The sequence below is a fragment of the Macrobrachium rosenbergii genome, chromosome 10 (assembly GCF_040412425.1).
Source record: "Macrobrachium rosenbergii isolate ZJJX-2024 chromosome 10, ASM4041242v1, whole genome shotgun sequence".
Classification (NCBI taxonomy): Eukaryota; Metazoa; Arthropoda; class Malacostraca; order Decapoda; family Palaemonidae; genus Macrobrachium; species Macrobrachium rosenbergii.
This window is the reverse complement of record NC_089750.1, coordinates 40,996,450-41,024,026: the sequence shown is the minus strand read 5'-3', so window position 1 is coordinate 41,024,026 and position 27,577 is coordinate 40,996,450. Positions and strand designations below refer to the sequence as shown.

The following is a 27,577-nucleotide window of genomic DNA, read 5'->3' as shown; positions in this document are numbered from 1 at the left end:
AAAGCACGACAACTCCACTGGCAGTTATCAACTGCTAAGGAAGGCGACGACGTAGTACAGGCAGAGGAAGGCGTTGAAGAAGGCGAATTGGAATTTCTAGGCTTTGATGAACCAGCAGAAGAAGACAGTGCGGGATAAAACAATCGTGAAAATGGAATCTGCTCTGGCAATCTGGATAAAGGACTGCTGGAAGAAAAACGTGCCCCTCGACTCCAACATCATTCGCGAGAAAGCACGACAACTCCACTGGCAGTTATCAACTGCTAAGGAAGGCGACGACGTGGTACAGGCAGAGGAAGGCGTTGAAGAAGGCGAATTGGAATTTCTAGGCTTTGATGAACCAGCAGAAGAAGAAGAGGGGGAAGAACCCCAAGCAGGACCATCATCAGCGCCTCAAGGTTTCCAGGCCAGCAAGGGGTGGTTCCACAGATTTCAAAAGCGGTTCAACCTAAAGTCTGTTACTCTGCATGGGGAAGCTGCATCTGCAGACACTGAAGCAGCCGCGAAATATCCAGAAGCCTTCAAGAAGATCATCGAGGAGAAGGGCTACCATCCAGAACAGGTGTTCAATACGGATGAGACTGGCCTGTTCTGGAAGAAGATGCCTTCCCGGACATACCTTATGAAGGACGAAGCTAAAACCTCCGGATTCAAGGCCCAGAAGGATAGGGTTACCCTCCTCATGTGTGGGAATGCAGCCGGTTTCATGCTTAAACCATTTACAAGGCTGCAAACCCCAGGGCCCTCAAGAATAAGAACAAGGCATTGCTTCCTGTGTTCTGGATGCATAACCCTAAGGCCTGGATCACCAAAGTCCTCACAGAGTACTGGTTCCATCAGAGCTTCGTCCCTCAAATTAGGCAATACGTGAACGACTTGGGCATGGAGTTCAAGGTGTTGCTGATTATGGATAATGCCTGTGGCCACCCTCTCGATCTTTCTTACAAGGGAGTCCAGTTTGAGTTCCTCCCTCCCAACACCACCTCTCTCCTCCAGCCTATGGACCAGGGCCGTGATCCGTGCCTTCAAGGCACTCTATACCGGGAACTCCCTCCAGCACCTTGTAACTGCAATGGACAGTGACAGTGAATTTACGCTAAAAGAATATTGGCGTAAATTCACGATTGCCACAAGTCTGAGCATCATCAGCCGATCACTGAATGACATGAAGGAGACCAAGGTCTATAGTTTAAAGAGGTCTTCTCAACCCTGACCCAAAATATGATTGTTCTGCGCAGGTACAGACCGTGACATAGGCCGGACCTATAGGTGCGGCCTTGACCATTTTCCATCCAAACATACCAAAGTACAGTGCTGGATGATCAGAGGACTTACGACTTCCTGGAAACAAATTATTTATTATAATTTCGACACTAACATGAAAAAAGATCTTTTTAAATTGATTATTCAGGTTGAGAAAGCTGGGTTTCCTGTAGTAGCCATGGTTAGTGACTTAGGAACAACAAATGTTAGTTTATGGAATTCCTTGGGCATTGATATAGATAATTCTGCATTTGTTAACCCAGTTGATGATAACAGAGAAGTACATGTGTTTGCCGATGCACCGCACCTAATAAAACTCATTCGGAATAATTTCCTTGATCATGGATTTGTATTGTCGGGAGATAGGTTTGCTCATTGTGGTTCAGTTAGGGAGTTAATTATGAAAAGAAAAAGTGATCTGCGGACAGCGCATAAGCTCTCTGAAAAGCACATTAATGTAATGGGCATGCAACGCATGAATGTTAAACTAGCGGTGCAATTACTGTCCGAAACAACATATAAATGTCTTCAGTACTTCGGTAACAAAGGTTTGCTAGACGATAAGGACTGGGAAACCACAAGTCAGTTTATTTGCCTTGTAGATACCTGGTTCGATTTATTTAACTCTCGAGTGCCTCGTGATAGGAAACAATCAAGAAATGCCTATGGGATGAATCTGGACATACAAAATAAAACGTTGCATCATATGATTCGGGTGTCTAAAGAAATGAAGTGATTAAAAGTAATAGGCTCTACCCTTTCCAAAAAGGCTTAATTTAATCATGCAATTCATTAATGAAGCTGCTGAGAATGGTCAAAGATAAATTTCAAACATCATATATTATGACTTACAGGCTAAATCAAGATGGTCTTGAACACTTTTTTGGCTGCATAAGGCAGATGGGTGCATGTCATCAACACCCATCACCCGTTGCATTTAAGCACCGAATCAGAGCCCACATTCTAGGCAAAGAGAGCAAAATGCTAGGATCAAACTGCAACATTGAAAGTTGCAATAGTGATATGATGACATCAACCTCATTTTCCAGGTTTCCTGTTGAACAAAGCACATCCTATGTAGATGAAGAAACTTATAACCAAAAAAAGCTAAGCCTGTCGGCTATGTTGTTTTGTTTGCCAGTGGAATTTGGTAATGATTTGCAAAATGATGACAATGTAGAATTGGAAATTGAAAAAGAAGAATTAGGAAATGCGATGGAAGATGGAGGCTTACGATACGTTGGTGGTTATATAGCTCGTAAGTTTCCTGAATATGAATTTCTTGGAACTGCAGCGACGAAGGGAGATGGCTCGTGGATTGGTGCCATAAGTGCAAGAGATGGAACGCTGTTGCAACCAAGCGAGGAGGAATTTTTGGTGCATTTAAAAACAATGGAAAAAATGTTTCTCTGTTATCACGGGGAAAAATATTTAAACCTGGGAAAAGGCGCGGCATATAAACTGACTGATTTAATTAGCGAGTGTTTTAAAAGCAATAACATCACATTACCATACAAATTTATTAAATTTTTTGTTAGATGTACATTCTTTAGAATTCGTGTTTTGAACAGGAGTATTAGTTCATCAAGAAAAGCGCAAAATAAAATGAAAAAGCTCGCAATGTGATATAGAACATAATTGAAGCATATACTTTGTATACATCATTATTTATTTTATAAATTTAAACTGTCTAATGCTCAACAAATTTCAGTTATTTACATCATCAAATATATGTTTGGTTGTTTTAATGTAATAAAGTTATGTATTTGTAATCTTACTTTTATTTTCCTAAAGGAATAAAATATAAATCTCTGAAAAGATGAAAAAAAAAAACAAATCAGAAAGAATAGTTCCTTTATTTTCTTATGGAAGTTCCACAGCTTACTCAGGCACGGCATGGTCCGAGTGATGTCACCGCTCTGACCCACCACAACTCCCACCATCCGGCTACCTGCACACTACAGTGGCCTGAGAAGACCTCTTTAATCTATAGACCTTGAAGGAGACCCTGAACGCATGCTGGAACAAGTTGTGGCCGGAGTGTGTTCATGATTACAGGGGCTTCTCTCCTCAAGAAATTCAGCATTCGGCCATTAATAAGGCTGTCCAGTTGGCGAGGATTCTAGGTGGGCAAGGGTTCGAGGACATCACCGAGGATGAAATTGGCACCCTTATTGATGCACACTCTGACCCCCTGACGGACCAGGATTTGGAAGAGCTGACGAAGTCTGCCAGTGAGGAAGAAGATACGCCAGGTTCAGGGAGGAGCAGGAGGAAGAGGAGAGCGGCCTGACTTTGGGCGCCTGTCCGACATGAACAGAATGATTCAGGATCTGCAGGAGTATGTTTCAACATGGGATCCTTTTATGGAACGCTCCTTAAAGTTTTCAAAAATGCTTGATTCAGCATGGGAGCCCTAAAATCAAACCCTCACCACCATGAAAAAGCAGCGACAGCAGCTGCCTATCACCATGTTCATCAAACGGACGAAGAAGGCCCCTCAAAGCCTCCCAAATCACCCGAAGAAGTGCCTCCCCAGTCGCCTGAAGTAGTGCCTCTCGAATCGCCTGAAGAAATGCCTCCCCAACCGCCTGAAGTCGTGCCTCCCAAATCAACTGAAGAAGTGCCTCCTGAAGGTGAAGAGGCACCCTCTGATGAGTTGTAACAACTCTGCTTTGCTGTGCAGTCATATCTTCATCATTATTCATCACACTGCACAGCTAATTCATCATCATCATCTTTAATCAACATTCATCGCTGGTGAGTACCCGTGTGATTTACGTATGTAGTAATCTTAATATATAAGTACAGAAGTATGAAATTTTTTAAAATGTGCATAAATTTTTAAAGAATTTTTTGTCTCTTTTTGTGAATTACGTATATGTAAATACCAATGTTCCCCCGAAGAAAACGGGGATGACTTATAACTGTATGAAAGAAAATGTGTGACTGAATACGTAGGGGGACTGGCTTATTTTAACCTACAGCTGTAAGCCATACAGTATGTACGTATAAATTTAACGATAAAATGTTTAAGATGACTTGGAAATTATATTAATTAGTATCATTTCAAAGATTAATACAGTAATAAGGTACAGTTTAATGTATATTTGATGTAGGCTGGTATTTTTAGGCATACTGTACAGTACTTTGGTGTTGACCTTTCATGGTAGACAGGTACAAATATACGTAGTATTGAATTTTTAAAATGTGCATAGGTTTTTAAATATTTGTCTCTCTTTTTGTGAATTTCATACTGTATACGTAAATACCAATGGTTCCCCTGAAAAGAAAGCGGAACGACTTATAACTGTATGAAAGAAAATGTGTGGCTGAATACGTATGGGGACTGGATTAGTTTCACCTACAGCTGTAAGCCATACAGTGCGTGCGTATAAATGTAATGATAAAATGTTTAAAGATGGCTTGGAAATTATATTAATAGTATCATTTCAAAGATTAATACAGTAATAAGGTAATAGTTTAATGTATATTTGATGTAGGCTGGTATTTTTAGGCATACTTTGGTGTTTGACCCTTCATGGTAGACAGGTATAAGCATTTTTAGAGGCGTTGTAAGCAATGTGGGTTGACCTATTTGCGGGGGTGTGGGACGCATCCCCAAACGTGGAGTTCACTGTATATATATATATATATATATATATATATATATATATATATATATATATATATATATATATATATATATATATATATATATATATATAAATACTGTATATATAGATTTTTGCTTTTTGTTTTTATTTAATGTTTTTAATGATGAGTCATTGTTTGCTGTCCACTAATGGTGAGCCTTTCTCCTTTTAGGTGTAATGGAGGGAGTGTCTTCCATGATATGTCTAGGACCTCTGTATTTTGCACCTGTGGAGGAATTTATGTGGCATGATTAGTACATGTTACAGGGAATCAGTTTGACTGCAGTAATAATGTATTATCAATTAATTATCATATCAAAATAGGTGGCTCAGCTAAAAACTGGAATGCACTGTTTAAGACTGCCTAGGCCTGGAGAACCTGGTTCTGTGGCCCATCCCGAGTACTGCTGAAACTTTTCAGGTATTGCTTGTTTGATGTGACAAACATTATACGGGTCCAGTGATTGGTACTCAGTATACTCAACAGAACAAGGAAAACTGACTAAACAATATTGGTTTTATTAAGATATTTAAGTAAGGAAAGAGTGATTAACTTGTGTTATTAGGTCAAGATATTTAGGTTAAGGAAGACCAGATAGCCATCAAAATTAAATAAATGAAAAAGATTGGAGTACTGTAATACTTTGCTATGAATATGTATGCTTACATTAAGATAGTGGCTGGTTAGATTGGGTTGTGCAGTCACAAGGAATAGGACTGTGTAATGTGCGTAAATTTCTTTTAATAAAATATTAGTCTTAATTTTTTATGTTGTCCTTTCACACCCTGCTATCTTTAAATTAATAACACAATCTTCCTGCTGAATACAGCCTCTTTGGACATAGTTTGCCCTGTGAAAAAGTCTTGCAAAATCCTAATCCACAACAACCTATCCTTTCTTTCTTTCTTTCTTTCTTTACATCTTCAGCTGAAAACCCCTATGGACAGAGGGCTCCAAAGGGAAATAAGCCTGCACTGAGAGATAGGGATAGGGTATGGGGAACTGGTGATAATTAAATATGAGGGGATAAAAAATAAAACTGATACACCTGCAATTCAGATGTCAGCAGAGAGCAGGGCTGAATTTGCTCCTCGTAATATTTGGAGATCAGAAGATTCTACAACTGCACTAGGCAGCCTATTCCATATTTTAGTTGTTGCCAGTATAAAACTTCTAGCAAACTGAGCAGTATAAAAACTAATGCTAGAAAACGACAAACTGTTTGCACCAGGAGCCTAACTAGTGTTGTGAGCAAAAACAGCTAGGGCAGATAAATAAGAGTGCAGATGATGTGTGTCAGTGTACTACATTTTATGCAATAACTATAATGAACTCACTTTACGGTCTATGCCGCAAGTCAACATTAAGAACTCCAAAAAAGGAAGAAAAGTTAAAACATTGTACTGTACTGTAAAACATTTTACAGGATACCAGCTTTCTGAGAAATAGAAGCAATAATGTTATGTATTTTTTTCTCAACAGATACCAGCTTTCTGAGAAATAGAAGCAACAATGTTATGTATTTTTTTCTCAACAGATACCAGCTTTCTGAGAAATAGAAGCAACAATGTTATGTATTTTTTTCTCAACAGATAACAGCTTTCTGAGAAATAGAAGCAACAATGTTATGTATTTTTTTCTCAACAGATACCAGCTTTCTGAGAAATAGAAGCAACAATGTTATGTATTTTTTTCTCAAAAGTCAATTTCTTATCAAAAGTTACACCTAAAATCTAAAGAGAGTAACTGACATTTAAAACTATCATTTAAATGTAAATCAGTATGCAAATACAGGTGTTCAGAACTGACTAACTATCATACTTTGGGGTTTCAGATGGGTTAAGCTTCATGCCTTAGAGCCTAATCCACTCATGAATATATGCCACATCTCTATTCAAGGATTCTGCAACCACAGACCTAAGGCATGGAGAAGGAACAACGAGTAGCATCATCAGCATATGCAATCAGTTTGTTTTCCAAACCTAGTATGGCTAATAAATAGCATGTTTTCCAGACCTAGTATGGCTAATAAATAGCATAAGTCCAAAAACACTACCTTGAGGAACACCTGAAATGACATTACTAAAACTACTATACTGGCCATTAACACATACCCTTTGGGTTCTGCCTATTTAAAAATTCATTTACAATATTAATAAAATATCTATCAATCCTCAATAACCTTAGCTTGTAGATAAGAGTTTATGATTCACAAGGTCAAAGACTGCACTAAAATCTGACTTACCAAGTATGCCTCTGCACCCTCATCAAGAGCACTCTGCAAGATGGCTGATATTAACAAGACTGCATCACAAGTACCAAGGCATTTACAGCAATGCTGGCAGCAAGTTATTATATTCAACAAACCTACAGACATTTAGAGAACAGCTTTTCAAAATCCTTAGATGAAACAAGGGTAACTGAAATCGCCCTATATTTAGCAGGGCATGAGAATGGACTTAATCCCTCAGGTACTGCACTAATGTTTCCCTTCCAAACAGAAAGAAAACTTGCAAGTGTGACTAATCTTCTGAAAATAGTCATAATCTTAGGAACAATGAAATTAGAGGTCTTTTTTAAAAAGATAGGAAAGATCGCATTAGGGTCTATGCCACCATAAGTGTCAAGGCCCAGAAGCAAAGTTTTGACTTCTCTAAACCTGAACACCATTGAACACAACTTAGGCTCTGTGGTAGGCTAAGGTTGGGTTTGTGTGATGAAAGGTGAGTTTGCGTGAATTGACTGCTTCGTTTTTGCTGTTGTGATGTTTATTTATGTTTTGTATGTCAGGAAGGAGTACACTAGTTAAGTCTGTTTTTTTCTTTTTTTTACTTGCAATTTGCTGAGTGTCAGGATAGTGTGGCTTGCTCCCCTTCAACCCAAGGTGTAAGCAGGTGTCTACCTTGTGGTGGTAGCATTTGAAAAAGAAAAAAAAATGTGCAGAAGTTGATGCAGTGGATTTATTCAAGAGGACAAGGGATCAGAAAATTATAAGAGAGGACACTTACTGTGGAAGAGCTGTTGAAAACAGAGGAAGGGATAAGGCAGAGAAGTGGTAAGGAACATAGAAAACTCTAAGCTGCCAGATTTCAGAAAAGAAACAAAAACACTTGGTCAGGCCACTCTTCTTCCTGTTCATCCATACATGACGCTAAACTCTAAAAGGTGCTGATCTCGATACACCTGCCGCAAAGAAAGTTCGACAGCAATTAGAAAGGTGGAATGGAAAGAAAAAAAAACTAGATGCTGATCTCTCCAGTAGGAAGGATAGCGATGAAATCCAGAACAGGCTGATGTTGAGCAAGTTAACTACCAATCTGAAGAAGTAGTCTAAGAGACCATAGTTGGTGGCGGAACACTATGGATTTGCGTTAAGAATTAGGTTTAGGGTTCTTTTAGGTGGTTGTGGTAATATTAAGACCGAAATAGCTAAAGTTACAGTTCTGTAGGTTAAGGATCTTTTGATAGTAGGGCGGGGGAACTATAGGATTAAGACTGAGTAGAATTGATGAACTATAGTGATAAAGTTTGATAGTAGGGCGGGGGAACTATAGGATTAAGACTGAGTAGAATTGATGAACTATAGTGATAAAGTTAAATAAGTTTCTGTTCTGTAGATTACGATTTACTAGTCATATTAATGTTTTTTTTGGTCACTGTAGTATTAAGAAAATAAATTAGGTTAAGGAAAGTCAAGAGTTTTATTTAGTAACCTCTAAATTTGTTCCCATCATCCTGTTCAATTGTGTAGCTTGAAGAAGCCCCTACATATATAATACAGTAAACCCCCCGTATTCACGTTCTCACGATTTGCGGACTCTCACATTCGCGGGTTTCTCTGTGGAACATATCTACCCATTATTCGTGGAAAATTTGCCCATTTGCGGTATTTTTCACTGAGAAATATTCACTAATTACTGTGTTTTCATGTAATTTTCATGAATAAATGCACTTTTTTTATAAAACTATTAAAATACTCTGGTATAAGCATTTTTACAAGGTTTTTCTTGTGTTTAAACTATCAAAATGGGCAGTTCTAAGTGTTTTTAGAGGGGTTTTAAGTATGTGCAGATTTTAGCTATTCATGGGGGGGGGGTTGTGGTACTCATCCGCCGTGAATACAGGGGGCTCACTGTAATTTGGTGCCCAATGTGGGGCCTTTGATATTAAAGTAAGAGTGGGGTGCATAATTGGAGATGGCAGAGGGAGCAGGTTTGGAAGGTGTTGGGGTCAGGTGAAGGGGAGCAAGGTTGTACGCAAAGGTTGGATAGGATGATGTACAAGATGGTAAGCAAGCAGGGTAAGTTAGAGGAAGCCCAGGTAAGGGAAAGTAAATTGGTTGCAAGAATGGAGGCGATGGAGAAGATGATGACTGAAATGGCTAGGACTGAGCCCGGTGTTGGGAAGGGAAGTGAAGGCGCTGAAGCAAAAGGTGCAAAGGAGAAAACCCCTACGAAAGGGAAGTTGTTAAGTAAGAGTAAGGGAGGGCTCACCATTGATGAGGGCAGTATGAGTGAGGCGTAGTATGAAAGTGATAGGGAAGACAGTAGTACGAAAAAAGAGGGAAGGAAGAAGAAAACACAGAAGGGGAGAGGTGTGAGGAAAGAGGAATCAAGTTCTCGGATTTTGAGGGATAGTACAGACTCAGAAGTTGAGGAGGATAGGAAGATTGAAAGTGGCAGTAGTGACGGTTTGAGTGAGGCAGAGGAGAAAGAGGCCAAAACGATGTTCCTGAGGGAGGTTCCTTGGATTAAGAAATATAACATTGGGAAGGGAAGAGGCATATACGAGTTTTTTGATGAGTATAAGAAGTATTGTAGGCAAAAGTATGGGGAGAACGAAAGTGTGTGAATGAAGCGGCTGGGAGAGTTCTTGGATGAGTGGTTGATGTGCTATAGGAGTATGTGTGAGGGTGAGCCAGGGTATGAGTCTGTGAAGGCTAGAGTGATTAGGCAAGTGAAGAGAATGAAAGGAAGTTGTATACAAGAAGGATGATAGGTTCAAGGAGGCAAAGATGAAGGCTGGAGAGGAAGTGGACTTCTATGCTCATAGGTTAGAAGCGTTGGCCAGAAGGAAGTATGGAGAGCAAGGAACTGAGGGAAACAAACACCTCATGTGTAAGTTCTTGGCCACCATCCCTAAGAAGAGATGACTCCGGTAATTTTAAATGAGAAGAAAAAAGATCGGAAGCGGTGGTTGGGAAAGAGCTTAAATTGGAAGCTTATTTTAGAGATCCTAGAAGACCTGAGAGTGGATGAGGATGAACCAAAGGAGATGTACGTTTGTCAGAGGCAGTAAAGGGAAGGACATATAAGATGCTTTGGTGAGTGAGGAGCTAAGTGTGATGAAAGCCTTGTTGGAGGAGTGTAGGAGAGACCGGGTGGAGAGAAGAAGAAAGAATGTGCAAGTGAATGTGGGGAATAATGGGAAAAGGAGCTCGAGCAGAAGCCAAGAGAGGTTTAGGAGTAGAAGTGTGGGTGGAGCAAATGGGAATGTGAGGGGAAGGCAGATGGGAGTGCGTAGTAGTAGTAAGGAGTGTTTCAGGTGTAGAAGGACTGGGCATGTGAAAGCAAAATGCAGATGGGCCAATGGCAAGTGTTTCAGCTGTGAAAAGAGGGCATATGTTGAAGGACTGCCCACAGGTGAAAGTTTAAGTGTTTCAGCTGTGGAAAGGTAGGACATTAAGTGAGAGACTGCCAGAGTGGAAGGAGAATATGAGTAAATGGAAGTCGTTGTGGAAACTGTGGAGTGAATGGGCATTTTGCCAGAGCATGTAACAACCCTCGGAGCAAGTGTGAAGGACATGGAATGGAAGGTCATGTGAAGGAAGTCTGCCATACCAAACCCCGGGGAAACTAAGTGTGAAGTCGGTTTACTGTAGTGAGCCCTCTGGTATGGAAGGGATAGATGTATTGGAGGAGGAGGATATAGTGGAGTTGGACAAGAATGAGAATGAACTGCTAACAACGGAGGATGTTGAGGAGATGCAGCATAAGTGCTTGATAGTGAGTGAGTTAAAGGTGTTATTAGAGGTGTACCTGGAAGATGGCCTTTGTTGTTGAGTAAATGGATGCAGTTTCCTGAGAGATTTGTGTTGTGTGAAAGAGTGGTGTATTTTTCAACAGAAAAGATGGGAGAATTGATGTATGTTCCAGTGTTCTTGATGAGTGGAGCAGTAGGGATGTGCATGTTAGTCCATGAGAAATATGGACATATGGGGAAGTTAAGTTGATTTTGAGTGTATGGAAGAGCATATGTTTTCCCCATATTTGTGGAAGACTTGTACGGATGTGGCAGTTACGTGCGAAGAATGTCAGAAGAGAATATATCAGGGAGTGTATGCTAGCCCACCTGTTTTGAAGTTGAGTATGAAAGAAGATTGTGTAGCTTTGCCGGTAACTGCGAGAGGAAACAGAGGAGTGGTGAAAACAGTGTGGTTAAACAGACTGAGTATGTGCTAGAATACAGGAATGAAGAAGGAAATGTGAGGTTAATACGAGCACATTATAATCACCTGAGAAGATGGAGAGAACCACCGAAATACATAACAGGGCATCCCATTAGGAAGCTATTAAGGGAGGAAAAAGAGAAGAAATAGAAGATATAAATTGGGGAGATAAACAGCTAGTGTTGGTGGAACATAAGAGAAAGCCTAAAAGGTGGTGTAGAAAGAGTAAGGGTGTGGTTACCGAGTTGTTTGCAGAGAGTACCCGAAATGGGTTGTTTAATTTAGAAAGGTTTTAGAAGCCAGTAGGCATGAGAAGTGAAAATACCCTTGTGGTGTTGTTTGGTGGTAGTGAGAATGAGGGTGTAATTGATTTTGAAGGAGTTGAGCAGGATGTGGAAGGAGTGAACTTGGTGAGTACAAAGAATGTGGACGAGGATGCGCATGAGTTGGGTGAACTGGAAACAACGCCAAGTCATGAGGAAGACAGTGCGTATAGTGTGAGTTTCCTTTGAGTGAAAGTGTTGAGAGTGTGGGAGTAAGTATGAGTGAGAGAGAATTAGCAGTGATGGAGAGTGTAAGTGGAGGAGTTTTGGATAGCTTGAAGCAGTGTGTGGAAGAAATAAATGAGAGTATGGAAGAGACAATAGAAGCCATGTCAGGTGTTACTGAAGTTGGGACCAACATAAGTCGTCTCCAGAGTTTGAATGAGCTTGGTGTAAGTAGTTCGGAACCAAGGCTAGGTGAGTCTAGTGTGGTTGGAGTGGAAGTGCACGGAGAGGAGGTGACGCATTAGAGGCCACAGGACCCGAAGTCAAGGTCCAGTTCCGGAGTATGAATGGGTAGTAAGAAAGGGATTTTGAAAAAAAAAAAAAAAAATGAGGTTTCCTTTATTTTAGTAAGGGGGAGTATGGTAGGCTAAGTTTGGGTTTGTATGATGAAAGACGGGTTTGTGTGAATTGACTGTTTTGTTTTTGCTGTTGGGATTTTTTTTTTTTTTTTTTTGTCAGGAAGGAGTACACTAGTTAAGTCTGTTTTTTTCTTTTTTTTTTTTACTTGCAGTTTGCTGAGTGTGTCAGGATAGTGTGACTTGCTCCCTTTCAACCCAAGGTGTAAGTGGCTGCCTACCTTGTGGTTGTAGCATCCGAAAGAAAATAAATAAAATGAGCAGATGTTGATGCAGTGGATTTACTCAGAGGACAAGGGATTATTTTAAAAAATTATAAGAGAGGACACTTATTGTGGAAGAGCTGTTGAAAATAGAGGAAGGGATAAGGCAGAGAATTGGTAAGGAACATAGAGAATGCTAAGCTGCCAGACTGCAGAAAAGAAACAAAATCACTCTTCTTCCTGTTCCTCCATATATGACGCTAAACTCTAAAAGGTGCTGATCTCGACACAATTGCTGCAAAGAAAGTTCAGCAGCAGTTAGAAAGGTGGGATGGAAAGAATAAACTAGATGTTGATCTCTCCAGTAGGAAGAAGGGTAGTGACAAAATCCAGAACTGGCTGATGTTGAGCAAGTTAACTACCAATCTGAAGAAGTCTAAGAGACCAAGTTACAGTTCTGTAGGTTAAGGTTCTTTTGATAGAAGGGCGGTGGAGCTACAGGATTAAGACTGAATAGAACTGATGAACTATGGTGATAAAGTTAAATAAGTTTCTGTTCTGTAGATTAAGATTTATTGATTATATTAATGTTTTTTTTGGTCAATGTAGTATTAAGAAAATAAATCAGGTTAAGGAAAGTCAAGACTTTTGTTTAGCAACCTCTAAATTTGTTCCCATCATCCTATTCAATTGTGTAGCTTGAAGAAGCCCCTACAGCTGTACAAAGCATGGCTGAGGCAACCAAATGGACTCACCACACTGTTTTCTCACAAAGACTTGAGTCAAAAGTTCTGTCTTCTGCTTAGGGCAATACACAGCAATGCCATTAACCCCTACAAGGGAAGGTATGCTTGAATCAACTCCAAAAAGTGATGACTTAAGAGTAGACCATCACTGGAGAGCAAGATCTCTTTCACACCCTCATTATAAACTCTTTCAGTTCTCTATAGACCACCTGAGCTTGACTTTTAAGCTCAATAAATTTACACCACAAAAAGTATGATCGATGGTTCCTCCAGAAACAATATACTTCAAGATCATGGTGAATACCATCCCAACTGGCCTGGGATTTCAAGTACCCATCTTAATTGTCTGACCATAAATGAGCTGTGAGAATCAAGAGAACCCAGATGCCTGCAGCAGACCCAGTCTGAAGACAGGTACCCACACTAACCCTCTCCATTTGACCAAAGGGAGTTGTGTTAAGGAGAGGCATTTTGTTCAACTGTCCATCACAACTGACTAGCAACCAAGCTGCCCAAAAGGGTCACTCAGACCTGATGAGTTATGGTGAGGAGAGGTGCTCTGTTTGACTGTCCACCAAAATGACCAATCATGGATGGACAGAGAACAAAGACATCCTGTTTCCATCAGTTAACCCAGACTGTACACAGGGCACGTAGACAGCAAACGAGCTGCACGAGACCCTCTGTGCGACCTGAGTCTTGGTGAGAAGAGTCGAACTGCTCCCCTGCCACCATAGCCATCCAACCACAGATAGACAGAGACCACCACTAGCTCACTACCACTTGTAAAACTAATCTGCAGACCTGGTACATGGGGAGCAAACAAGCTACATGAATGGGTCACATGCAACCCCCTCCATGCGACTCCAAAGAGGTGCAGTGAGAGGGGAAAATCAACTCAACGGAAGCTTTAAAGCTTACACAAAGACAAGACAGGAGCAGACTTTGAGTCTACCCAAAGTGCTCACCCTTCTCAGGAAAAGCCAATCAATGTTAGTGACCATGCTCCCCTGCCCTTCCCCTAGGGGTAGAGCACATGGAAAGAAGACTATCCAGACTTCAAATGTGTGATTGGACTTCCTCTTCTCATTGCCCACAGTGCAGACAAAGAGAGTGGGGTCAAGGTGGAGGAAAACGGCAAAGGTATAGGAGAAGAAGAAGAATACTAACAACTCCCCTACTCTTCCTCCACTGTCAATGTTGGCCTCATCAACAAAGATGGTTGAGTCCAGAACCAAAGACTAAGCCACACCCATCAGAGGAATTATGAACTTCTAGAGTAAATAAATCTTATAAAAATGAAAAGGAGATATTATTAATAAGTAAATTGGGGAACACCACAGCTGCTGATGAACAAACAACTGGAAGCAACGTAGAGTGCAGACTGAAATGTGGACAGGGCTTTTCCTAACCGTTAGTAGTTAACTACCTTGTCAGTAAGTCTGAATGGCCATTTTAAGCTCTGACGCAATCTCCTATGTAAAAAATGAAGGTTAGTATTTGTTTAGGAACAAATCTCTATGCAGAGACACACTTCTTAGCATGACACTACTAAAGAAAGGCCAACTGCTGAGGAAAAACCATAAATGGAATTTCAGCCAAGAGGATATCAGCTACTCACTAAATACATCCAACTTGATATGACTTTGGACAAATGTATGTGAAATAGGAACATTGCACTCTCAAAAACAATAAAGATGATTAAACTGCTGATAGTTACTACTGCTACAAAATATTTGCAACTAGCTTAAAATCAACATGCTTCCAGTAACTACAGTAAATGCAACAGTAAAGTTGACAGTTGTTTCATGTTTAATGCTATTCCTAGCTTAAAAATTCCATTTGCAGTCATTTCAATATTAACAAATCCAGTAACCACAATAATTTTCTTACAAGACAACCTCCAATATCTTTATAAAAAAGTCATAAGTAAAAAACGTTCTGTACTTACCACCAAAGTGACACAATCTGGTGATGCTTTGATTAACTCAATAATTTCATCTCTTATTTTATTTTCAACACTTATACCATTCACTTGCAAAAGTCTATCACCTGGCAAAAGCCCTGTCAAATTTGCCCTACCCACAGCACCAGGCTCGGCAAAAACTATTGTACGTCTTGCTTCTGTGTTATCTGGCCCACGTTCAACAACCTGGGCTCTTCTCAATGAAAAGCCAAAGTCCCCAGCAGGTGAGCGAGGAATGGTAAGGCTTCGAGGTGCAGGAGGTTGAGCAGGTACTAGAGCAGGGAGCCGCAAGTCAGCTGCAAATGTTTTAGTGTGGTGAAGGCCAACATTCTCACCAACAGGTACTGGGCTTGTTGGAGTAGCTGGGGGAGTAGTAACATCTAAGCCGCCAGCTGGACTGGATTCCACTACTAATTTAGGCTGCGGTAATGGCACAGGGCTTGTAACACGTTGTGGTGGACTGAGAGGAGCAGAACCATTTGATACTCGTCTAGGACTTGTCAAAGACGTTATTGACAACCTTTGAGCTTCAGTTAATCCACATTCATGTATAAGATTCTCATACATAATTAGTTCATTCTGCAAAGTATTTTCAATAAGATTGGATTCATCATCAATATCTCCTTTAACACCCTGATACTCAATACCCTCTAGATTATCTCGTCCTTTCAAAATTCCCCGCTTTGGTGGTCTTGGAGGTAACCCTGAACCAGAACGTAGTGATACTCCATCACTGCTTGAATCACTATGAAGACTTGAAGCAGATGCCATTGCTTCATAGCGCTCCCTTAATTCTTGGAAAGTGCCAGCTGATGTCAGGTCAACTTCTGACTGGTCATTCCCCAAACCAGACCTGAACTGTTCCATATAATCTGCAGTAATACCACTGGGAAGCTTGTCTTCCTTTTTCTTGCGGCCCTTGCCAATAAGGCTGCGGCGAGCCTCATCAAGTCTCTTGAGCTCATCTAATGTTAGAGTGGCTCTGTCTTTGGAGCGCTTTGATTCTTTTCGGTCCTTTTTATCTTTCTTTTTCTTCTTATCCTCCTCTTTGTCCTTATCTTTCTTCATGAACCCAAACATCTTGCTAAATTAGGATTTCACAGACAACCTGTAAATATAGAAATGAGCTAACAAATTAATTTCATAATCATGCCTTACAAACAGAGAAGTGATTTCGTCTACATACTAAAACGCAAATGAATCTGAAATGTATTACAATAAGTACTATCCTAAAAACAACCCTTACACAATTCACGATCAAGTTGAAATGATAACCTGAAAGTGTTCTTATAAGAAAATTTTACACTACCTTAAAAGAGAATTATGGCTTAGTTTTTAAAATATAAGTCAGTGTGCTTCATTAACACAAACCTCCTCTTTTAATTATACTAAACCACAGTATGCTGCAAGGGGCTAATCTCCTCAGTCATCAAAAGGTTTCGTCCATGACGCAGGACTGATCTCCTCAATCATCTTTCTTTTGGTTCTAGTTGGACAGCTCATAATAGATAAGGTTCCCTCATCATTTTCAGGAGCTTTTGTCTTTGTCTATATTCTAGCGACAAATGACAACATTTGTGTCCAAGTAACAGGATGAGATAATCCCAGGACAGCAGCTAGACCTTCAGTAATCATCAAAATGCCATAGTGAGATAAAGTTTCTCTCGATAATGAAGTAATACACAGGTTTTTATTCAGCAATGACATAGTAGTGAACCTTTACTGTCAATCAGATAGTTCTGATAGTGAAAGTAGTGAATATGGTGACATTTATTATGCAGTAGTTATAGACAAACCTACCTAAATAATTTTTTGACTTCAGGTTTTATCAGAAATGATCATGGATCAGAAGAAATGACAAAGGATGAAGCAGATTTATCCAGCACCGGAGGTGTTGCGAGTAAACAAAGAAAACGTGATAAAATTTGCGAATGGAAGACCATTGAAGATTCAGTTCGTAAAATATCAGTGCTCTGAAGCTTTTTATTGAAGATAATCATTTCACATTTTCTACAGATTGCCAAGTCTGTTTTTCATTTTTTTTTTTTGAGGTTTTCCCATTGAAATTTTTGGTCCAGAGCAAGCGTTCAAGGTTTGTAGTACTTTCAAACTGAACAACAAAATGGCGTTACTCTACTCCATGCTTTGAGAGGTATCACACTGAAATAAATTGACAATAAAACCTACATAATTTAGTATCTGAGTAACTACCTACATATTATTTGCATATTTTATCACTACTATAATAAAACACTATAACAACATAATAGTACGGAGTAATATTACAACAGTACGTAATGAAAATAAAGAATCAAAATACAGATATAAAAGGGAGAAAATTAGTCTGTTACACAATTAGCAGGATACTGGTCTCGTCACTAGCAGCGGTAACAGACTCGCAGCGAAAGGGTCAAAATGTTTGGTGGTAGCAGAGAACCAAGAATACACAGGTGTAAAATGATAATTCAAGCTTCACAATCATGTGAATATCCTGCCACTCAGGATGATTTCCTTGCTCTTTATAAAAAGGACGCTCATTGCTTTGATGAGCTGAAGCAGATAAGGATGAAACCAGAAGGACAGAGCAGGGAACTCCCACTAAAATACAGTAATGCTTCAGCTATCCAGATCACCGTTATCCGAACCTCAACATAATCTGACACATCTGGACCAGGGACGAAGGCCCCAAAGATATATGATACATATGAATTTCAAAAAATTTGAAGAAAAAAAAACACTCTCTGGTGGTAGCAATACTGCCCGACCTCAGGAAAAAGTTGGTAACGCTGCTTACACTTAAACAGATTGAGAAAGAGTTTTGGGGGGTGGGGGCATCCTCATGAAGTTCCTAAGGTTGGGAGGTGGGTCGGAAGGCTCGGCTCCATGGAAGAGGAGGGGCAGTAAGGCTGTGTACGAACTCACTCAAAGAAGGGGTTGTTCTGAAAGGTGTGTGGAGCTGGGGAGCAGTTTCCATGGCTAGGAAGGGCTGGAGATGCAGTGTTGGATGGGTGAAGACTGCTAGGTAGACGTCTGACCTGCCAGAGCTTGTTTCGTATCATTGCGCTTATTAGTTTTTATCTATATTTCACACTACTCTAATTTTTATTTATATATTTACTGTATTTTCTCATTTTTTATTTTTACAACCCAAAGATAAATGCAATCATGTGCATAGGGAAAGAGAGAGAGAGAGAGAGAGAGAGAGAGAGAGAGAGAGAGAGAGAGAGAGAGAGAGAGAGAGAGAACACACACTATGTAGAGATAGTAATATCAACATTGATGAAATCCTGCATGTAGATGTAAACACACACACACACACACGCATACAAGTAAAGCTTCCGTGATATTATGAGGTGAATGAAAAATCATCAATTCCAATGAAACAGAAAATGTTCTACTACTTTTTAGCAGTGTTCTTAAAACGAATTTGTTTTGGAGAGTTGTCAATGAGAGGGGCCATAAGTACTAAAGATACAAAAACAGGGTGTTTTACACAAACAGTTTCCATGATAGTCTTTACTTACCAAACGAGTTTATTTTTGGCAGATTGTACTAGGCTAGGCTTTCAAACAAGATTACCAAACTTATGGCTTATGTAACAATTAATAACCATCTCTTATAATTAACAACTACTTACCAAAGAACTGACATAAATAATTATGATGTAAACAAAGGAATAGGGAAACAACTGTTTTGCAATTTTGCTTTAACACAAAGTATGTTAGTTTACCTTTAAATACCCATTTTACATTTATGTTGAAATATAAAAATGGTATTTTCATTATAAAATAAGTTTTAAATATACTTACCTGGTAGTTACATATATATAGCTTTATCCATGATTAAATGTATACTGGCAGAAATTCAAAATTCGCGGCAATCGCGATAGATGGTCAGGTGGCCATACCTGAGCGCCCTCTACCAGGTAACTAGAACCATTCCCAATTGTCCTCAGAAATTCCATGCCCTGTTCTCAGAGGGGAGGAGGGGAGGGACCTTTTATATATGTAACTACCAGGTAAGTATATTTAAAAAAAGGATTTTGACAAAGGAAAAATCTATTTCTGGAGAGGGACCCGTGTCACCCGGTGAAATAGTCCATTCAGCACTTATTTCTAGGTAATTCCGTTGCTAGATACCAGAGAAAGCTAAATGAAATGCTGGGTTACTACCCCCAGAGCGAGCTCCACTAGATGGAGTCGTGTATGGAAAAGGGTGAACTACAAAACACGGAACCTTATCCTATAGAGATTCCCAATGTCAAAAGTCCCAAACGAGAGGTGCCGATACAAGCCCATGCACTACTCGCGGACTGTATACAAGGCAACACTAGCCGCATTCCATGTTAGCACCCACCTCACTAGAATGAAGTTTATCAAGGGAGGAGAGAATGAAAAAAACAGGGGTGGGTCACCCGGGTGACACGGGCCCCTCTCAGAAATAGATTTTCCTTTGTCAAAATCCTTTTTCTGGATCGGGGTCCCGTGTCACCCAGAAAATAGTAACAGAAAATAAACATCATTCTTATGCTATTAAAGACTTAAATAGAAACGTTGAAAACTAGGAGAATTCTACCTGAACATAAGTAAGGTCCTCTAAGTTCATGTAATGAAAATAATGTAAGTGGTCACTGTCTAAGATCATGAGCTTAGAATAGCACCTGAATAGGCTTGTATTAAGAAAATACTTCCTGCCTAATAGCAGACCCAATGACAGTGCCCCCTTTTTTTGAAAGGAGGACCTGACAAAATTGCGAGTCCTGTCTAAAAAAAGCCTGCAAGAAGAAAACTGGACACAGAAACAGACCTTGTAAAGGAGTACTTTCAAAGGTGACCACCGAAAATGAGGACCTTCAATTGTAGATAGAAAGTTAGGGTGAGGAATTCACAACACTAACCCTGATGAGGGAAACCAAACTGATTGGTTCCGCCAGACAAACCAAACTGATTGGTTCCGCCAGACAGGGCAGACAGTACAGGAAAACTAACACTAGAAGCTAAGCTGATTAAAAATTTTTAGGACTTCCTTAACAAGGAAAAGATAAGAACAAGATGATTGTTGGTTACAGAAGCTAACTCCGATACATTACTCAAAGACCAGGAAACCGAATGTGGAATGAGATGAGTACTGTTCTTAAATGGAACACAGACCTTAGGGATGAAAGTTAAGGGCCTGTGAGTCTGGTTCCAACAAAACACTTTGCTCGAGGCCAATGCGGCGCATCAGTACTGTAACCAGAAAACTATGTGAAGAGTGCTAGTTACTTAACTGCAGAACCATACTGCAGTAGAGTAGGATCCCTTAACTGATTTCAGGAAAACAGAAATAACAGGACCAATATCAGTTTCCTCCTAAACTGTAAGATTCACAAAGACCACAAAGCCAGGACATCAGAGTTTGAGTGGGCTGGCGCAGGCTGAGTTTATACCAGACGGGACAGCTTGATAGTTTGTGGCTGAATTGGGTTGCAAACTGACCTACTTCAGGCCCAGGAAAAGGTCACAAGACTACCTGAATGACGCTCCGCCTAAGGACTATTCCGACACCAGGGGAGGCCCTGGATAGGGAAAAAGCAGTGACCTTTTGGACCCCTACGAGAAGGGTGGTAGACAGAAGCACCTGCGTCTGTTGGTTATGGAGAAGAATGAACCATAACCTGAACGTCTGCAATTCGAGTCCAAAACCACTTGTTTACATAGCGCACTATTGCTGTTTTGTTCAGAACCAGCCTAAAAGGAAACCTCTTGGGGGAAGAAGTTTCCAAGAACAGGAAGACTGTCACCGCCCTCCAAAGCGTTGATATGGAACTGCCGAACGTGACCGACTAAGTACCATGTACTTCATTGGGCCAAAAATATCCACCTCACCACAGCCCAGAGGGTGACGGTGTGGAATACTGAGGCCGGAGGGGAAAGCTGGAGAGGAACTGACTTCGGTAAGCACTTGACAGTTGTGCAAGGCCGGAGGCCACTATTCAAGCAGGAGGAATCAAGGAGACACGTCCCTGACTCCACCATACCCGGTCATAAACTCCAGCTTTGACTTCAGAAGGAGAACCGTCACTGAAGCAAACTGGAGAAAACAGGACCTTTTCTTGGGCACGGGGGAGAGTGCGCTTGAGATGATGAAATGATAAGATGCCCTTGCTATCTCTTTCCACTTCCACTGGATTCATAACTACGGAAGGCTACCCTCCTGAATCAGGTGGGATTCCTTCCTGGTTACCAGAAGCCCAAAGACTCTAGAAACCGATTATAATGACCGGCGCCCTCAGGCAATTCCCGACGCTGGGTGCCCAAATGAGCCAGGCAACTAGATATGCAGCTAGCATAGCCTCCTAATACGGAGCTGTTGAACTACGGTATTGTTCAAACTGGCAAAGACTCTGGAGCAGTATTGAGGAGGGCATGAACCTGAAGGGGTACACCTGCTCCCAGTCTGAATCCCAAGAAGGGATAGGACCTTTCTGCAACCAAGATGTGAAAGGAAGCATCAGAAAGGTCTATAGAGGTGGTTCTGGCTCCACGGCGCAGTAGGATCCGAACCCACAAGACTGTAAGCAACCGAGACTTGCATGAATAAGGAAAACAAAAGCGGGACACGCCGGAAAAATTTTCCAGTGGAAGGGAACTTCCTTGGCAGACTGAAAAAGCCTGACAGACCATTCTAAAAGACCCCCAGAACTCTGGCCGGAGGTTGATTGAACCTGATTGGGGAGACAACAGTCCAGCTCCACCCGGGCCTGATAACTATACTCTGGGCCCAGGAACTGAAGTTCCAGTGGCCCCGAAAATGGTACAGCCTCCCACCCATATGAGAAATACTACAGGAGGAGGCTTGATTGCCTCCCGTGGAGCGAATGCCTTCCCAATTTCTCGGAGAGGAGTAGGATGCATCCCTGCTCCTATGATAACCCCGAGGGTCAGAGCCTCTGGCCAAATGTCTAGTGAAAATTCTTTCCTTAGGTTTTTCGTTTTGAAGCAAAGAAAACTCCGGCGGACTGACGTGGGGGCAGAGACACAACGGGGCGTTACAAGGGGCTGATGTGTTGGCTGAACCCACACACATCGAGGTGGAGGCTGGGAGTGAGAGCTGGCGGCTGTCTAGGGGCAGAGACCTGAAGCGCCTGCACCACCGCCTGAGCAGGGGCTCTTGAACTACATGAACTTCTTGCGGACTTGGGACAGGTCCCGGCAAGATCAGACTTGTTTCTGCTCGTGGGTAGACACCCATGAAAACGGAGGCTCTGGGTAACAATAGTAGCCCCAGACGGGAGGTAACAACGCCCACCTGGGAAAAAGATTAATTCTCCAGGTGAAACTGTTCATAAGATTTTTTTCAGCTCAAGGCGGAACGGGCAAGCCTGACTTACACCCTGTTTCAGCTTCCGAAAATTGACTCCGAAGCTTAGGGAGCTGTACGCTGAATAAATTAGAAAGCGTAGTCGGGGTTAGAAGATTCACTGTGAATGTCTCTGTGATATCTGTCTCCCGAAATGCCTCAGCGATACATTTTCAAAACAAGCCTGTTGATAAGAGGGGCTACATTCGGAGCACAAGGGGTAAAAACAGGGCTCTCAAAGAGAGCAATAATCGGTAAGACCCCACAGCTGGCGTGAACTTGGAATTTTCCGCCTGCCACTCCGTTAGAGTCCTCAGGGACGATGTGTCCAGCCCCTAGCTGAGGGCTCACTTATGGATCCTGCCAGACAGATGCCATGCTCGTTCTGACAGTCTGGTAAAACCCGGATAAGAGGATACCAGACTGGAAGGGAAGAAATGCCCTTCCACCAACCTCCGTGTGCCCACACCCCGACAGGAGGGTGCCTTCATGCTGGGAAGCATAAAGGGAAGGCACCAAGATTCCCCCCAGACTGGAGGGGAAAAGAGGTGGAGATGTCGAACGATAGAATTCCCCTGGGACGAGGCAGGACTTAACAGGTGATCCACTGACAATGAGTCTTGAGATTGATCTCTTGGGATTTAAGCTCCTGGGAAAGGGAAGGCATGGACCATGATGTAGATAGTTAGTTTAATAGGTTGACAATGACCCTCATAACGAGCTCCTTATAAGGAGACCCGTAAAGAGTTTTCAACAAAGGAAGGAGGGGTAACAGGCTTTGCTTTGCTCAAGGCGTGTCCTTTCAGAAGACGAGGCCAAACTTCGTAGATGGCATGGGATTAGAGATCCGAGGCGTCCTTGAGGGGGCCCGGGCGGGTCTTCTTGGTTTAAAAAAAGGTGGTCTTTTTTTTTTTTTTTTTTTACTTCACCTTAGGGACGGTAGACCAGGAACCGTCGAAAAGGGATGAGAAGGTATCCTAATCCCTAAAGGAAAAGTTTGCCTCACCTAATTCCGAGCTAAAGCGGAAAAAAGGTTTGTCTCAATTATTCCCGCACCTACTTATCGCTCCGAGGCGATGTTCACAGGTCGAGAACGAGACAGAAGGCCACAACGTCTTCAGAAAACTCTCCGTAAACAATTAACTTGAAGCAAAGAGTTACGAGACTTGGGCCGGCCTCCAGGAGAGGGAAAATTAGGACCCCAGACACCGGAGGAACAAATATCAATAAGTTATATAAGACGGAGTTTGGCGAAGGAAAAACCGATAGGTGTATATGAAACCTACCAATTTACCGAGAATCTCGCCCGGAAACGGAGTTTGGCGGAGGAAATCGATAGGCGTATGTGAAACCTACCGATCCATCGAGAATCTCGCCCGGAGAGAGCCCAAACACCGAAAGATCAACTATTAATAAGCCACAAGAGGCGGAGAACCGATAGGTTTATATGAAACCTACCGAATTAACAAGAATCCCGCCCGGAGATGGAGTTCGAAAGAGCGACTATTAATAAGCCACATGAGGTGGAGCTTGGCGGAGGTAAAACCAACAGGTATATATGAAACCTCACGGATTCATCAGGTAGCCTGCTCGGAGAGAGCATAGCGTACAAACGCAACCTGCCTGGGTGCCAAACGACTAATAATAAGCCAAAGGAGGCGGCGTTTGGCGATAAAACCGACTGGTGTAAATAAAACCCTACAGATTCATCAAGTAGCCTGCTCGGAGAGAGCATAGCGTACTTTACAACCTTCCGAGTCAAGAATAAGTCACATGAGGCGGAGTTTGGCGGAGACGAAACCGACAGGTATATATAAAACCTACGGGTTCATCAAGAAGCCTGCTCGAGGAGAGCATAGCGTACTTCATAACCTTCCGTGCCAAACTATAAATCCAAAACAGACTGCGCAAGCGGAATGGGAGCTATAGACTCCGTGACCGCTGGTTTGTTGTAGGATAGCGGAGCATTCCTGCACTTAACAAAACCAGCCAAACGTATGAAAAAGGGCATGCTGGAACGGATGCCGGAGCAGAGTACCGTAGCAGCCATAGCCTAGTCAGACCAGGAAAACCCCAAGAAAACCGGAGAGAAAACTGGGCTAACAGGACAAAACTCATAGACATAAAAACAGAGTCAACGGAACATTCGAAGCGATCATGTTTGAACAATATGTGGGAAGGTTATGAACTGTTCGGAAGTGGGCGCACTCCAGCCAAGAGAAAAACCCGGAGGAGGATATCCTGAACGAAGTGATAGCGGTGGGGGAATAAACGCCGACCGCTAAACACTAAAACCGCCGTGGCAGTACGCAATATCTGCCCAACAAGATAACAGAAACACCGAACAGGTAGTAGCAAAAAGGAGAGGGAACGCCAAAGTAAATAAAGCAGAAGACAGTTAGGTGGAGAACGCTAACTGGCCTCGTATGATGAGATCCCAACAGTGAGGTGCGAACATGTAGGAAGCACCACGAAGGAAATAGTCGGCGTAAAAGGAAGGGGAAGGATCGGCCAGGAGGTTGGTAACCCAAAGCAGCGACCAGGGTGGGACAGCACTCCCGGCGCCCAGAGATTCTCATAGATCCCCTCGCTATGTAAGCTGTGTTTTAGCGACAAGAGCGAGAGAAAAAGAGAGGAAGGGCAAAAACCTCTACGGCCAGGAGAGCAAAGAAAGATAAAGGAGTGTGAAAAGGAGTGTGAACAGGAGTGGGAGAGCACTCCTGGTCACCTCCAGGTCAGGTGGAGTGCCAACTCAGACACACCAAGGACAATCAATCAATGCAGAGGAGGGGATTTAGGCTACGACATAAAATAAGGATAATTGCTCTCAAGCCTTGGAAAGTTAACAAACTTTGAAAACAAACCAAGGGGAGAGAGAGAGCAAAGGATAAAAGGGAGAGAAGGGGACTCTCAAAACCACAAAATAACATATGTATAGTCGGTAAAAGAAATGTGAACAGGAGTGGGGAGAGCACTCCCGGTCACCAGGGAAACAACCCAAAGAAGGATTGAACTAAGATAGGCTACGGAAGTAAACCCTCGCTATTCCAGCAACTTATTAGGAACATTAGCCTAAGTGAAAAGTCAAACAGGAGAGGGTGGACGTGAGACAATATATCAAGTCAAAACCAAACAAAGGGAAGCACCAGACATAAAACACACATGTACAGAACGAGATCACCGACATGAAACTCATACGTACAGATCGAGATCGTCCCTCATAACAATTTTTTCCCGAAGGAAAAAGTGTTACAATAACCCCTAGGCTAACCTAACTGAGGCGATGTAAAGGAAGGAAGCCTAGGAGAGGGGTAAAGGCTAACCAATAACTCAAAAGAAAAATCATAATAAAACAAAAATTGTCTATAAGGTACATGTAGGAGGATCAATATAGGCCCAACACAACATGGACGTGAAGGGACATGACCGATCTCAGTTAAAAGAAAGTATCCCAAAATTAACAAAATTCAAAAGCATCCAAGCACAAGGTCAAAAAATTAAATGTAACAATGAAAATCATGTTCCCATACACTTAGAAAGTGAGTCTAAAACAAGACAAAATAAAGCCAAAATAAATGAAGAATAGGCCCAGGGGAACCACGTAGCCTAAATAACAAGACAGCACTTGACCAGGAAGGGAACACAAAATTCACAAAATAAACAAAATAAAAACCATAACAGTACCAATGAAAATAAGATCCCCAAAGGCTAAGAGAAGTGAGTGACAAAAAATAAAGCATAATATAGGCCATGATAATAGCGAATGGGCTCGAGGGGGGCTTCATAGCCTAAACGCTCAACAACATTTCTCGTAATGAAGCCACGATAAAAGCGAATGGGCCCTTTTGGGGTAGCTGTTTCATAGCCTAAAAGAGCTAAACATCACTCCCGTAATGAAGCCATGATAAAAGGCGAATGGGCCCGAGTGGGTAGCTTTAATAGCCTAAACGCTAAACATCACTTCCGTAATAAAAATCACTCTCGTAATGAAGCCATGATAAAATTTCGAATGGGCCCAGGGGGTAGCTCGTAGCCTAAACGCTAAACAGCACTTCTTTTAGTAAATGGGTACAGAACAAACAAAAATTAATCAAACCCACTAAAGTTAGGGATCATTACTGGTAAAACATCCCAAATAAAAAGGAATACAAATAAAAACACAAAACAAATATGCCGATCCAAGACCAAAAGAGGTCAAGAGACAGCGTGAGAGGAGATCGAGGCCTCTCTGCGTTATAAATTCCTTTAATTATTAAACTAAAGGAAAATAAAAGCCTCAATCGCCTAAAAAACAACAAAACACTGGTACTCAAGTAATTGAAGAAGAACCTTGCAGGATGCCATAAAAATCCAAAATAGAGCACAAAATAAGGATCACAACGAAATTACGTGTGAGCAACGTGCTAAAATGGAATGCGGCTAGTGTTGCCTTGTATACAGTCCTTGAGTAGTGCATGGGCTTGTATCGCACCTCTCTTTTGGGACTTTTGACATTGGGAATCTCTATAGGATAAGGTTCCGTGTTTTGTAGTTCACCCTTTTCCATACTTCGACTCCATCTAGTGGAGCTCGCTCTGGGGGTAACTGCTCCAGCATTTCATTTAGCTTTCTCTGGTATCTCCAGCAACGGAATTACCTAGAAATAAGTGCTGAATGGACTATTTCACCGGGTGACACGGGACCCCGATCCAGAAATGATATTTTTATGATAAAATAAAGTTTTGTACATACTTACCCGGCAGATATATACTTAGCTATAGTCTCCGACGTTCCCGACAGAAATTCAAATTTCGCGCTGCACACGCGACAGGTAGGTCAGGTGATCTACCATACCCGCGCCGCTGGGTGGCGGGAATAGGAACCATTCCCGTTTTCATATCAGATTTTCTCTTCCACCTGTCTCCTGAGGGGAGGCTGGGAGGGCCATTAAACGTATATATCTGCCGGGTAAGTATGTACAAAACTTTATTTTATCATAAAAATATCATTTTTGTACATGCAACTTACCCGTCAGATATATACTTAGCTGATTGGCACCCTTGGAGGAGG

General features: G+C 41.7%; 1 protein-coding gene across 3 annotated transcripts in view; it reads right to left on the bottom strand.

Moving 5' to 3' along the window:
• Positions 1–27,577, bottom strand: part of LOC136842602 (unconventional myosin-XVIIIa-like) — a 1,295,621-nt gene that overhangs the window by 1,218,337 nt on the left and 49,707 nt on the right. For all 3 annotated transcript variants that reach the window (XM_067110180.1, XM_067110181.1, XM_067110182.1), the window contains exon 2: positions 15,173–16,295. In XM_067110180.1, the coding sequence (XP_066966281.1) occupies positions 15,173–16,267 (1,095 nt within the window). In that variant the 5' untranslated portion in view covers positions 16,268–16,295. The remainder of the gene's footprint in view (positions 1–15,172; positions 16,296–27,577) is intronic.